Source organism: Atractosteus spatula, chromosome 9 (assembly GCF_055471065.1).
Source record: "Atractosteus spatula isolate fAtrSpa1 chromosome 9, fAtrSpa1.hap1, whole genome shotgun sequence".
Taxonomy (NCBI): Eukaryota; Metazoa; Chordata; class Actinopteri; order Semionotiformes; family Lepisosteidae; genus Atractosteus; species Atractosteus spatula.
The window spans coordinates 28,047,011-28,059,815 of NC_142714.1; the positions used below are offsets into that span (position 1 = coordinate 28,047,011).

The following is a 12,805-nucleotide window of genomic DNA, read 5'->3' on the forward strand; positions in this document are numbered from 1 at the left end:
AACAACTGCAATTAACCATTTGCGATAACTGGCAATGAGTCTTTTACAGCACTGTGGAGGAATTTTGGCCCACTCATCTTGCAGAATTGTTGTAATTCAGCCACATTGGAGGGTTTTCGAGCCTTAACCGCTTTTTTAAGGTCATGCCACAACATCTCAATCAGATTCAGGTCAGGACTTTGACTAGGCCACTCCAAAGTCTTCATTTTGTTTTTCGTAAGCCATTCAGAAGTGGACTTGCTGGCGTGTTTTGGATCATTGTCCTGCTGCAGAACCCAAGTGCGCTTCAGCTTGAGGTCACGAACAGATGGCCGGACATTCTCCTTCAGGATTTTTTGGTAGACAGCAGAATTCATGGTTCCATTTACCACAGCAAGTCTTCCAGGTCCTGAAGCAGCAAAACAGCCCCAGACCATCACACTACCACCACCATATTTTACTGTTGGTATGATGTTCCTTTTCTGAAATGCTGTGTTACTTTTATGCCAGATGTAATGGGACACACACCTTCCAAAAAGTTCAACTTTTGTCTCATCAGTCCACAGAGTATTTTCCCAAAAGTCTTGGGGATCATCAAGATGTTTTCTGGCAAAACTGAGACGAGCCTTTATGTTCTTTTTGCTCAGTAGTGGTTTTTGTCTTGGAATTCTGCCATGCAGGCCATTTTTGCCCAGTCTCTTTCTTATGGTGGAGTCATGAACACTGACCTTAACTGAGGCAAGTGAAGCCTGCAGTTCTTTGTGGGGTTTTTTCTGACCTCTTGGATGAGTCAGCGCTGCGCTCTTGGGGTAATTTTGGTCGGCCGGCCACTCCTGGGAAGGTTCACCACTGTTCCATGTTTTCACCATTTGTGGATAATGGCTCTCACTGTGGTTCGCTGGAGACCCAAAGCTTTAGAAATGGCTTTATAACCTTTTCCAGACTGATAAATCTCAATTACTCTGTTTCTCATTTGTTCCTGAATTTCTTTGGATCGCAGCATGATGTCTAGCTTTTGAGGATCTTTTGGTCTACTTCACTTTGTCAGGCAGGTCCTATTTAAGTGATTTCTTGATTGAGAACAGGTGTGGCAGTAATCAGGCCTGGGTGTGGCTAGAGAAATTGAACTCAGCTTTCCAAAGATATGATAAACCACAGTTGATTTATGTTTTAACAGGGGGGCAATCAGTTTTTCACACAGGGCCATGTAGGTTTGGATTTTTGTTTCCCTTAATAATAAAAACCTTCATTTAAAAACTGCATTTTATGTTTACTTGTGTTATCTTTGTCTAATATTTCAATTTGTTTGATGATCTGAAACATTTCAGTGTGACAAACATGCAAAAAAATAAGAAATCAGGAAGGGGGCAAACACTTTTTCACACCACTGTATAAGAATGTGATTAATAGGGAATATAATATGGAATTGCGTATTTAAAGAAATTAATAACGATATAATTATGTTCATATAGCTCAAATTATCACAGTAGTACACTTTCTTTCTAAACATCTGCATCAATTTGACTCATTTACCCGCGATTACTTGGAAACTTGGAAACTTGTCCTGTTCAGTTATAGCTTAAGTTGTCAAGTGGCGCATTGGTATAATGGCTTAGGCATCTGACTCTTCCTGCTGGAGGCTGGATGTACACTGTTTTTTTTGTATATATATTATAACATATTCAATGTTAATTTATATTAATAATGAAATAAAAACATGAATTGGCAAATGTGAATACTGTCAACTGTTCAATCGGTTTAATTCAAAACTCTTTATTCGGTGGGGCAATATAACAGACACTTCAAGCCTTAAAACGATATTGTATATATTGTAATTAGAATCGAGAATAACAAAGCAGTATTAAAAATACTACTGAAACTATAATAATGTGTCTGGTCATTATTAACAGTATTAATTTAATAATAATAATTTTAAACTTCTTGTATCTTTTTCAGTCATTTCTTTCTTCAGTTTTCATAAGCTTCGCTTATTAAAATACCTATTTATGAGACACGATGTTTCAGATGTCAATAACTCAGTGAACAAATGCAACCTACAGGTCTAAAGATTGCGATTTGTGAAAAATTTCACAGCTTTTATTTAAACAAAATTTGCACTGTGGTAAATTGTTGCATTTCCACATCTTGTAAAAACATTAATTTGCAAGACTGTTTTAGAACATACGTTAAATCTGACTATCAAAAAAACACTTTTTCTCTCTCTCCCTACTCTCTCGCCCACTGCAATTTGGACACAGAATGGTTAAAATGGGAACAGGTGAGGCAGGCAGAGGGAAGGGAGAGGGGGGAGGCATCTTCCCACCTCTATGACTTAAAAAAGTGTCAAAGAGAAATGGCTTGAGCAACATATAAAGCTGAAAAAGTTTGGTGTGGTCTTCTCTGCTTTAAAGGTACACTCCTTGTGGATGAATTTTCACCTCGAACGTTTGCCCACCAGCTGCCACACCAGCTAACACATAGAAGCAAACTGAATACAAAATGTACTTGCAAGAATAGCGATTATAAACATAAAAAAACATACTTGTTTTATACTGTTATACTGTACAGTGTTATACTGTTATACTGTATATTAAAACACTCTATGATCACTACACTGCCCACTAAACCTCTTTCCCACAATTTCACAGGAGCAAGGTCATGTAGCTGATTCACAGCTGGATACAATTTTATCTTGCAAAAATTCAGATATTTGTCAACATATTTACTAAAACTATCCATCTCTGTAATCTCACTGTCTCACTGTACACCCCAGTGCTCACTCAATGTTCGCACTCCCAGTAAAATAAAAAACCTGTTTCCCACATTGTAACCTCTTATCAGTGGGGAAAGAAAAGTGCAAGCGGTCATTTTTTTCACTGACAAAGTTAATTAAAACTCATTCAAAGGGTGTGATGTGTTAATACAAACTCTGCTTAACAGACCCGCTTGTAAGAACAAGGTGACTTTCTACTCAATCAAATAAAGCTACAGTACAGACAGATTTTTAAATTCTTCAAGCAGAATTAGCTGTTTGTCAAAATCTGCTAGTTTGCAAGCAGTACACGACTTCTCAAAAGGTACTTTTTGTCTCTCGTGCAAACTCAACAAAGGTTTATTTTTTATAATTCCGAAATTTGAATTGTATGCCTCTGGGTATTGTAGCGAATACGCCCCCCCCTCCCAGCTAGGTCTCGCTGCCCGCTGTTCCAAAGCCATATGGTTTCAAAGTATGTGTGAAATATCTTTTCTTACTTCAGTTATTAATCCAATCTAGTTTTACTCATCCAGCTATGTAAAAAATATAGCCAAAAGGATCGCTGTAATGGTTAAATTCCAAGCTGAAAAGACAAGATTCAACGTGTCTTCTCTAACTCTTCAGTTTACAGCTCGTCCATGGTCAGCGCAGTGACACTACAGCCCTCTTTTTTCCCTCCTTTAACTTAAAGAATTGCGTGAAGAAATCCTAAATCACGAAACCATCACTTACAATAATTCATCCAGATATACTCACACTGTAGCCAACAACAAGCTATAATAGTGGGCTATTTTTATATATTAAGCTATGTAAGAAAGTAATTCTGTTATCAGACCTTGAACCGCCTGGGTGCAGCACAATAATATATATTTAAAAAACAAACGTCTGATGTTTTCAAAATGTCCCATTGTGATATTTTCGCTGCTTAGTTACATGACTCCATATTAATTTTACTATCGAGAGGTATTAAATCAGTACAACTTTTATGAAATCCAAGTATTTCGAATGTTTAATTAAAAAGTGGTTTTTAACTAAACCATTTTTTACAGCTTTTAAAGTCACGCAATGTTTGAGTTGGGCAAGGACACGTCATTGTATCTTATTTTTAATTTCATTTTTTAAAATAAAAAAAAATCGTTTGCGCATTGTGTTGATAGGCTGTTCTCCAATTACTGCAATTGTAAAAAAAAAATCCCTTGTTTAACTTAAAGATTTCCATTAAGAAATGCTTAAATACAAAATCATCATGTGTCGATTTAAGTGTCCTTTCAGTTGGGTATGCATGATTAGCAACATGGGGTCATTGTTTTGATTTCGCTATTATCAAATCCCTCAACTTGTTCACTTGTGGTTATTTTGGAAACATTTTGACATGTTCCTTTAACTTCATTGCTGTTGATATCGTAGCAATAAACAAAATGAAATGCTTAGAGTGTGTAATGTAGGGCTCTCTGAACGAGTTAAACTTTGATGCAGGACAAATAAATATACATCCCACAAGCTATACCGTAGTGGCAGTACAGTAGCAGTTTGAAATTATTCGTTGTTATGAATAAATCACTTGGCTTCGAATATGTTGTGATATTTAGAAATATAAAAAATGTCAATATAGTGTCCATAATATTTGCTATTTTAGTTTTTTAAAGAAATGTTTATTTGTTAAAAGAAAACCTCATGACAACAGCTGGCTTTGAACCCCTGACCTCCAGCACACAAAGCACATGCCTAACCCATTGCACCAATGCGCCACTTAGCAGCTTAAGCTGTAGCTGAAAAGGGCAGGCAAAATCACGGGTGAATGAGTTAAACTGATGCAGATGTTTAAAAAGACTTAAAAAGTGGACCACGGTAATACTTTGAGCTTACAGCCTGTCCAAAATCATTCACTATTAATAATATATTCCTTATTGCATCAACATTGGAACATTTTAACATGTGTATGAGGCGATACACAATGTGTCCGCTCTATAATTATTACAGAATAATTTCTGCAGAGTTAAACAACCTTGTCTCAACATAGTAAACAATAGTCACTGGCTTACTTAAAGGTGTAACATGTCTTCACTGTCATTTTATGGTTTCAACATACTGTTCAGTATGTTTTCCATTACCACTTTAAGAACAGTACAAGCTTTAAAAAAAAAAAAACAAATGTCCAAAATATGTTTCCAAAATATTTTAACTGCTTAGTTACATGACTCAAAATCAGTACAACTTTATTTTATTTACAGTAACAGCATGTGGTGATCTTACTATAGTATGAGGTTAAGCTTTATTAGTTCCACCTGGCGGTGATTCTGGATACGCCACACCCACCACGTTTTAACAGAGTGTACCTCGCACATTTTGAATGGCTGGATCTGTACTTGAGCCTCCTCCTTTTTTTTCCTGGGAGCTAGACACAGTATTCCACCCTGTAGCCAAGGCTACCCATTATCTGATGATGGGTTGTTTCACCAGGGAAGAGATTCCTGGGCTGGATGCTACCGCTGAGGTAGTCTGCTCAGACTCTATTCCAGGATTTCACTGCGCATCAGTGAAGCATCTCAATTGGACTGCATGGAGACACAAGGTCTCTGTATTACATGCCAGTATTGAGTTGTCACATTCCAGTTCATCATTCTTTCTAGAAACAACTACAAAGGATAAACCCAAACATTTAAGTCTTCATGTATGAAAACATGGTGCCATATTTGATATCATATTTCATTTGCCACTAGGCCTTTTATTGTCAGATTCCTCATTTCCACTAATACAAGCTAATTGTAATTTACAGAACCTTTAATGAGAAATATCTGTGCACTATTGTAAATTCTCTAATCTTGTTAAAAGGGTGTTTCCAATGTCCACAGTGCTCTTGGTTACTTCCTTGGTTACATTAGCTGTGACAAAAGTCAGAATTATACCACTATGATTCTTCTGGTGCATTAAGAAATAGGAGGCACTGACTGTCACTTCTGTATGATTGTGTCTTTTCTTGTGTTCTTCTCTTGATTTGGTTTTATTGGGACATTCTTGTTTCCTTTGCTGCAGTGGTGTGAGCTTGCTGGCCAGGTGGTCTCAACTGATGTATCTGGTTAACAAAAGAATAGTTGATTAATAATGTTCAGAGATACTGTATTCCCAGGCATCAGAAAAGGTAAATTTACCTTAGTGACCCTCAGTTTTTCAGAGGAAGTACAGCTTGAAGTCTAAAAATGTGATCGAGATGTTGTAAAGACTTCCGTATTGTGAAAATTTGCATTTTAAGTGTTAAATCACAATTCCTTTAGATGAAATTTAAATGCAGAGCCTGGCAATGCATGGATCTCATTTACTACATATTTGTGTTGTTTTAAGCCAGCTTGTAACCTTTTCTGACTTACTTTGTTATCTTGTGGTGCTTGCAGTGAAGGAATGGCTCTGGGTATTCTCATTATGCTCTAGGTACACAATGTACTCTGCTTTCTATTTGGGCTTCATAGAAAGATGTCAGAAATGTGCTGGTTGTATACACCCAAGTTCATTTGTCTTGCTTTTGGATAATATTTTTATTCTTATGAAAGAACACTTGGGTCTTTCAGAGCCTCATTAATGGTTGCTAGAATTTCCTATTGACTGTGGCAAAATGGAGACCGTTAAGACCTATGCTGTAAGAATCTGCCATACTAGTAATGGCTTACCATTTTACTCTAAAAATAATAAATAACAAATGAAGTTAAAGTTTCAAAAACAAAGTGTAAGCACAGTTTACAGGAAACTTTAATGTCACAGAGAGATTTTAGAACTTCCAGTGTGGACAATGGTATATCGAATAATGTACCAGAATATGCATGGTAAGGCATTTTATATATGAAAGCTAGCTTGTAGCAAAGCAGGTGTTGCGAGCACGGGTGAATCACCAAGGGCTGGGTTATCTCATTTAGATGAGTCATATTTTTCAAATTCTCACTGATTTAGCTGCACCTGGAGCTCCCTATAAAAGCAGTTCCTGAGGCAGTCAGAAGTCATCTTTTTACAAATGGTTTAGTAAAACAGTGAGCATTTAAAAGACGATTCGGAGGTAAAGGTTTTCGTTTGGTACAACAAATCAGAAAAAGCTTATATTGGTAGCAGCCTCTGTAGTTTTTCAAGTCAGGACGCCAGTAAATAAGAAGCTGGTTAAAGAGCGCACCTGGCCAACCGGAATCGACCGAGAGAGGTTCTATCTGGGGAAGATACGGTTACAGTTCATGTGCGACCACTTGCCACACTATCAGAAAGGGGGATCTTTCACATAGCTGTAACATGAAAATATATACACTGTTTCTGTCAGGCATGGGCAGTGACTTCTTTTTGTTTTAAAGCATCTGCAAATAACAACAATTTTATTTGATGATTTTCTTCTCAGTTCACAATGAGGTTGATAAAAATTGAAAAAAGGATTTTTTTCCTTCAGTTACAGTATTTCAGCAGGAAGATGTTGAATAAATTTATAGCATGAAATGTGGAAACTAGAGATTTTATCTTCTGCATTTGCTTCTTTTTTATAAGAAAAATATTATGTATTTAAGTGTTTATTATTTTTTAGCAAGATAAAGTTTAATTTATGGTCAAGCATAAAGTTAGGCACAGTCTGGTGTGAGTGAATCATTTTCACTCACACCAGACTGTTCCTTTTTTAATCTTTTAAGCTTTGGTCTTCCAGGGCATTTATTGGTAAAGACATCCATTCAAAGTGTAAGCCATATTTTAGAATCCAGACCTGCCTACTTCAAATATGGGTAGTGGCATCAGCACCCTGCAGAACCTGTTGGGGAGTACTTCAATGATGGCCCATTATTTGGACAAATAATGCATATGGCTTATACCTCTTTTATGTCACACCCGACATTCCTCCCCTAGAGGGCGCTTTACTACTCCTGTCATTAGTCTCGTGATTGTTGCTAAGTTCCCCAGGTGTACCCTGTTATGTGTACGGCTATTTAAAGACTAGCTCCTCCAGTCCTCGGGGCTAAACATTTGGGTGCAGATGTTGCAAGCACCAGGATACCCTACATACGTCTCCTGAGGGAATAAACCTCATCCCCGACATCTCCCGTTTCCTGGAGGAACTCACCCTGTCATCCTAGGACCTCGATGTTTTGCATGTGTTCGTGTTTTCACTCTTCCCGGGGATTTTAACCTTGTCGCGTCAGAGGGTGGATTAATTGTTGATGGACTCTTGGACTGTGCCCTGACCTGCCTTCGGACCTGCTCGGATTTGGATGCCGTTCTTGTCTCCGCTCACCGTCTCACGTACTGCCACTGTTATTTTGTGCACCATTTGTGCACCCTGTATGTTTTCCTGTACCACGCATCCTGTTTTCTCCAGCTCTTATCGCATTGCATACGGTCTACTTCAAAACCCGACACTGATTGCAGACCACATCCGTAATATTTTGTAGATATAGCAGTGAGTGGAATTAACAATTTGAGAATTTCAGAGTTGGACCACATTTTAACATTTTAAAAATGGTATTCCAGATTCAGTGGAAAAAATATCACTTTGGATTCATAGACAAATAGTGGAAGTTACGAGAGACAGGCTGCAGAAGAGAAATCGAGGGTTATTTTAAATCCTCTTTTAAAGTTTCTCTTGGGAGGGTCAGGTAATTAAAAATCTAAGTGGCTGTTGTGCAATCTGAACTTTAATAAATGAAAACAAGTACCACATTTTATTTTATTAGGGTAGGTATTTTATTACTAATACCTGGCAGCCCTACCGTGCAGTATACAGTAGGTACTTTCCTGCAGTCTGTTTTTATCAATTAATTGGCACTGGTTTTCTAATCCTGTTATCCAATGTTTTGATGCTAACAGTTAATTTCTTCTGAGAAATTGTTTTAGCCGCTTATACATGATAAATATTTTAAGGCAGATTTTATTAAAACGAAGTGTGGTTTCTACTGTAGTTTCTACGGTTTGAAACAGTAGCTCCAGCATGCCTGTAAGTATAGAAGCATTATACTGTATAGCTGTGGTAGAAATTAATAGTTGACCTTTTGTTTTGCATACAGGTTTGCCTCTCCAGGTAAGGAGCACTTTATGCTTATGCTATAGATATGGAAGATTCCATAGATGTAATTTTCAAGGACAGTAAGCCTTTTTGATCCAGTACCAAAAACCTGTATTTATATAATAAATAATATTATAATTATAAATTAATAAAACCCTAAACAATTGTTAAAGGAACAGTTGGTGCCCCACTAGATAGATGCATTTTGCTCTTGTGATCACTGCAGTTTATAATGTATCTGCTATCTGCTTGCTCAGTAACAAAATTAATCAATGGCATTTTTTATACACACAACCCCATTTGACAATTTCGGTATTCTAGCCAATTGACACTTACCCCCAGTTAGTACTTGCTTCTAGTAAACAGTGAACTATTTATAAACCAAATTTACAGCTTTTTGCATAACGTCTGTGGTGGCCCCTGCTCTTAGCACTATTGTCACTTCGGTCAATGTTTCCAGTTCAACAAGAGGCCATTCTTCATACCTGTATGTGCTACAAAGAGATTGTGCAGTATAACAGAGATCAAAGCCCATCCTGTAAATACTGTAAAATACAGAGCCAGTGAACAAAGCTTTAGTTTTATCATGATTACTAGATGTATTAATTTTGTTACGTGTACAGTAACACCTCCAGTCCCCTCCTGGGAAACTATGGTTGCTGCTGGAAGTGGTTTTACTTGAACCAGCAGGGGGTGCCCTTCCTGCAGTCTGTGTGGGTCCTAATGCCCCAGTATAGTGGTGGGGACACTATACTGTAGTGGGTGCCATCTTTCAGATGAGACGTTAAACCGAGGTCCTGACTCTCAGTGGTCATTAAAGATCCCCAGGCATTTCTCAATAAGAGTAGGGAGTTATCCCGGCGTCCGGGCCAAATTTCCCCCCTCGGCCTTTACCGTGGCCTCCAAATTGTCCCCATGTATGACTGGCTTGCACTTACCCTGCAATTGACTGGCGCCCCATCCAGGGTGTACCCTGCCTTGCGCTCGTTGCTTGCCGGGTAGGCCCTGGCTTCCCGCGACACCGTATGGTATAAAGTGGTTTGGCAAATGACATTACATGACATTAATAATCTGATGATAACACAATCCTGCAGTGTCAATGAGAATGCCTGCAGACTACAGATTTATTCTTGGGAGCTAGTATCAAGTGTGATGACTCCAGAGCTCTGACTGTTCCAGAGCTTTAACTTCTTCTCTTTGAAATTATTCGTGGATTTATATCAAGACTTTATGCACATTCTTTGTAGTATGCACTATTTCTTTAACCCCTGTTACACATGGCAGGCTTCTTCAGTCAGTGGTTGTGAACCTCAGTACTTAAAATGCTTTGAATAGTTTTGGAGCTGTATGATGTGCTTTCAACAAATAAAAATGATTTATGAGTTGTCTATATCTAGTTGTTGCAAGAACAAGAGCCTTGGGATATACAGTAAATAATCTAGTGAATCTAGAGTTAGTTTAATAGAGTATGTTACACTGTTAGTATTGATCTATATTCTCTGTAACTCTGTTAGTATTGGTCTGTATTTCAGACTGCTGAATAAACTGGTAACTCTCAGCAAAACCATGCAGGAAAAAGTAGAAATGAGAAGTTTACACTCACTGTTTATGGTGTTGCAGCTGAGGTGCAACAGTAGACGAATCACTGTGTTGATTATGCAGCTTATATAGAAATGGTTCCTTGTTCGGTGTGAAGCACCAGAGAAGCTCAGGGCTGCTCTGGGGTACTGGCTAAGGCAGTGTGTGGAATGGGGAGAAAGGTGGGGTGGGGGGATTGTTATGGTGCGCTCTGAGGCCTATGTGCCTCCCTCCTCTCTTTACCTATCTATTTATCTTTCTCTCTCTGCTCTTGGCCAAGTCCTTTGCAAATCCAAACCATTCAACAGTGCTAGAGAGTAGATTGTATTAACCTCAATAATGGTAGTTCCTATTCGTTTCTTTTTTGCCCTTCTTCCAGATGATGGATTCAGACCGATTCCTACCATGGAGGCCCATGATGTCATTGATAGCGAAGGTAGGAGTGTCCTGTTTTTCCTCTCATTTTGTTATACCATAGGACAAGATTCTCACTTAAGTTTCATGCCTGCAGATGCTGATTAATCTGTTAATATAAAAGCTTTGATGATGCTGCAAACATGAGAATAGAATAGCATTTAAAAAAAAAGAAATAAGTATACCACACCCCAAGCCCTGTCCACAGTTGACTGGGCATGCACAGTTCTGAACAGGTTATTAAACCCAACTAATAATAAAAAAACTAACAGATATGTGAACAGTGCACATTGACAACCCACAAAAAAACACACAAAAAATGATGGTGCAAAAGATGAATACACTCCCACGCTACATAAACAAAATAGAGATCTAATAACCAGGCCCTAGGCAATACTAATTAAATATTAAGCATACTAAAGTAATAACAAATTACACCATATTAAAAGTAAATGATACTGTACTATTTTGAAGCAGAAGATTTATACTCTTATTAATGTTGTAATGCATAGCTTGATCATTTCATATACTATTACAATATTCTAATTTATTTCTTCCATTTACCTTAATCCACTGATTCTTGAAAATGAAATAAAAAATAAAAATAAATAAGAAAATAAAGTTTTTCATAGAAGCTGGAGAGGTGAATAAATACTATTGTGAATACAGCATAGTCTAGCCAGGAAAAGCAAAACCTCTGAACATATTCTGGATATGGTCAAGAGTTTTCCTCACTGGGTCAAACTCCCATCACTTCCTCATGACCACCTTAAAGAAATTATGGTAGAAAAAGCTGGATTTTTCTTGCATCTGTCTCATTTGTTGAATTCAGTTGAATTTCATGGGTTCATCTGGCATCATGCTCTGTAGAAATCCAATTTTCCACCTCTTCCACCCATGCCTCATTTCTATTAGCTTTTTCTGTTAAGATAGTTATGGACCCATGCAATGCATACATTGAGACATTGATTGAGTTGAGATGACCATCAATGGTGCTCAAACGTGAGCAGATGACCCTGATCTCAACCAGTACGAGATCCAGTGCCTGTGGGTGGCAGTGGGCTTTCCCCGTGGTGGGAAGTTTTTCTTTCTTTGAGGAGCTCCTGTGCATTCATGCATTAGAAAATAGAGGAAAAGCCTGCACCTTCTACATCACTGACATGTTAGGAATAAGTCGTACAATTAGTAATAAAGTAAAATAAAATGGAGGGAAATTAGTAAAATGAAGAAATGGTGGAGCGTGGCTCAAACTCAAGCCATCTTACTTCGGGTCATGGGACACCCCCCAAAGCTGATTAAATCAGTTGGATGTTTGCCATGGGTTGTCTAAAAACACTACAAATTCTGTGATGAAGAAAACAGAAATTTAAACTTCTGCACATTTAAATAACTAAATAACCTGTTGTATTTTGAAAATGGTCTCCTTGGGTTAAAAATTATACAGGTGCTGAAAAATCATTTTTCTTAGCAGAGATCACTGCTCCAACTCTGTGGATTAAGCAGCTGGTCAACAACTCGAGCACAAGAAAACCTGGTAAGGCATCTTCCAACAGTATGAAGAGTTTTGTGTTGGGCTACAAAAACTGATGAATCCATACATACGAAATATAAAGGTATGAATGAAATGTGTATTCATAATTTCTGGTATTCAAAATAAATTTATGTGCAGTAAACAATGTATAGAAATACTGAATCAGAAGATAATCCAAATTCAGCACTACTGTTGACCACCACAAAAAATAGAAGAATTATTTTCTATTTTTAAGGCTTAAAGTTCCAGCTTCAGGAGTCTCAATTCAATTAATTCCTGGATGGTCTAGTGTCTTCTGGCTTGTGTTGTAGACTGAGTAGTTAGTTAACCAATTTACTGACAGATTGGATAATATCATGCTGGAATAATAGAAAAAATGTTCTATTGTAATTGTAATAATATTGCACAGAGAAAAGTAATGTGTCATAATTTAAGTAAAAATATTAGATACATATTTATATTTATTATAATTTATACTTATAAAAATTTATTTTGTAAATCCTCTTGTGGATATGGATTAACTTGATAGTTT

General features: G+C 37.4%; 1 protein-coding gene across 1 annotated transcript in view; it reads left to right on the plus strand.

Annotated features, from left to right (window-relative positions):
* Window positions 1-12,329, plus strand: part of LOC148828483 (SPARC-related modular calcium-binding protein 1-like) — a 105,558-nt gene extending 93,229 nt beyond the window's left edge. Inside the window, exons 8-9 of the mRNA XM_088926037.1 lie at window positions 10,708-10,764; window positions 12,214-12,329. Of these exons, the coding sequence (XP_088782163.1) occupies window positions 10,708-10,764; window positions 12,214-12,329 (173 nt within the window). The remainder of the gene's footprint in view (window positions 1-10,707; window positions 10,765-12,213) is intronic.
* Window positions 12,330-12,805: the final 476 nt, after the last annotated feature.